Source organism: Buceros rhinoceros, unplaced genomic scaffold (genome assembly GCF_000710305.1).
Source record: "Buceros rhinoceros silvestris isolate BGI_N320 unplaced genomic scaffold, ASM71030v1 scaffold12947, whole genome shotgun sequence".
Lineage (NCBI taxonomy): Eukaryota > Metazoa > Chordata > Aves > Bucerotiformes > Bucerotidae > Buceros > Buceros rhinoceros.
The window spans coordinates 19538-19880 of NW_010424072.1; the positions used below are offsets into that span (position 1 = coordinate 19538).

Sequence of the window (343 nt, forward strand, 5' to 3'; positions counted from 1 at the left end):
GCCGATGACCAACAGGGACTCCTGGTCAATCTTCACGAAGTGCAGGTATATGATCAGGCCAATCAGCGAGAAGAAGATAGCAGCAGAAAGCACCATGCTATTCTGTAACACAAGCCAAGCAAAGACAGAGCTCTGGCCTCACGACTCATCGAGCACGGCCTTGGAGAAAGTAACACTGCGCCGTACGGTGTAACAAGTGCAAGGCAAGTTTACTCAGTGTCGAGTCCTTTCATTCACCTGGCTGGCTGATAGATGCGTAATGAGATTTACATCAGTCTTCACAGTCTGGGCTGAAACAACCGGGGACTGAAACTGAAAGCTGCAATAAAATGCTATTCCTTTG

At 48.4% G+C, this 343-nt stretch overlaps 1 protein-coding gene across 1 annotated transcript in view; it reads right to left on the reverse strand.

The window, feature by feature from the left end:
• PIGH (phosphatidylinositol glycan anchor biosynthesis, class H) overlaps positions 1-102 on the reverse strand; it is a gene marked incomplete at its 5' end in the record, with an annotated part of 4438 nt that extends 4336 nt beyond the window's left edge. Inside the window, one exon of the mRNA XM_010140662.1 lies at positions 4-102. Within this exon, the coding sequence (XP_010138964.1) occupies positions 4-102 (99 nt within the window). The remainder of the gene's footprint in view (positions 1-3) is intronic.
• Positions 103-343: the final 241 nt, after the last annotated feature.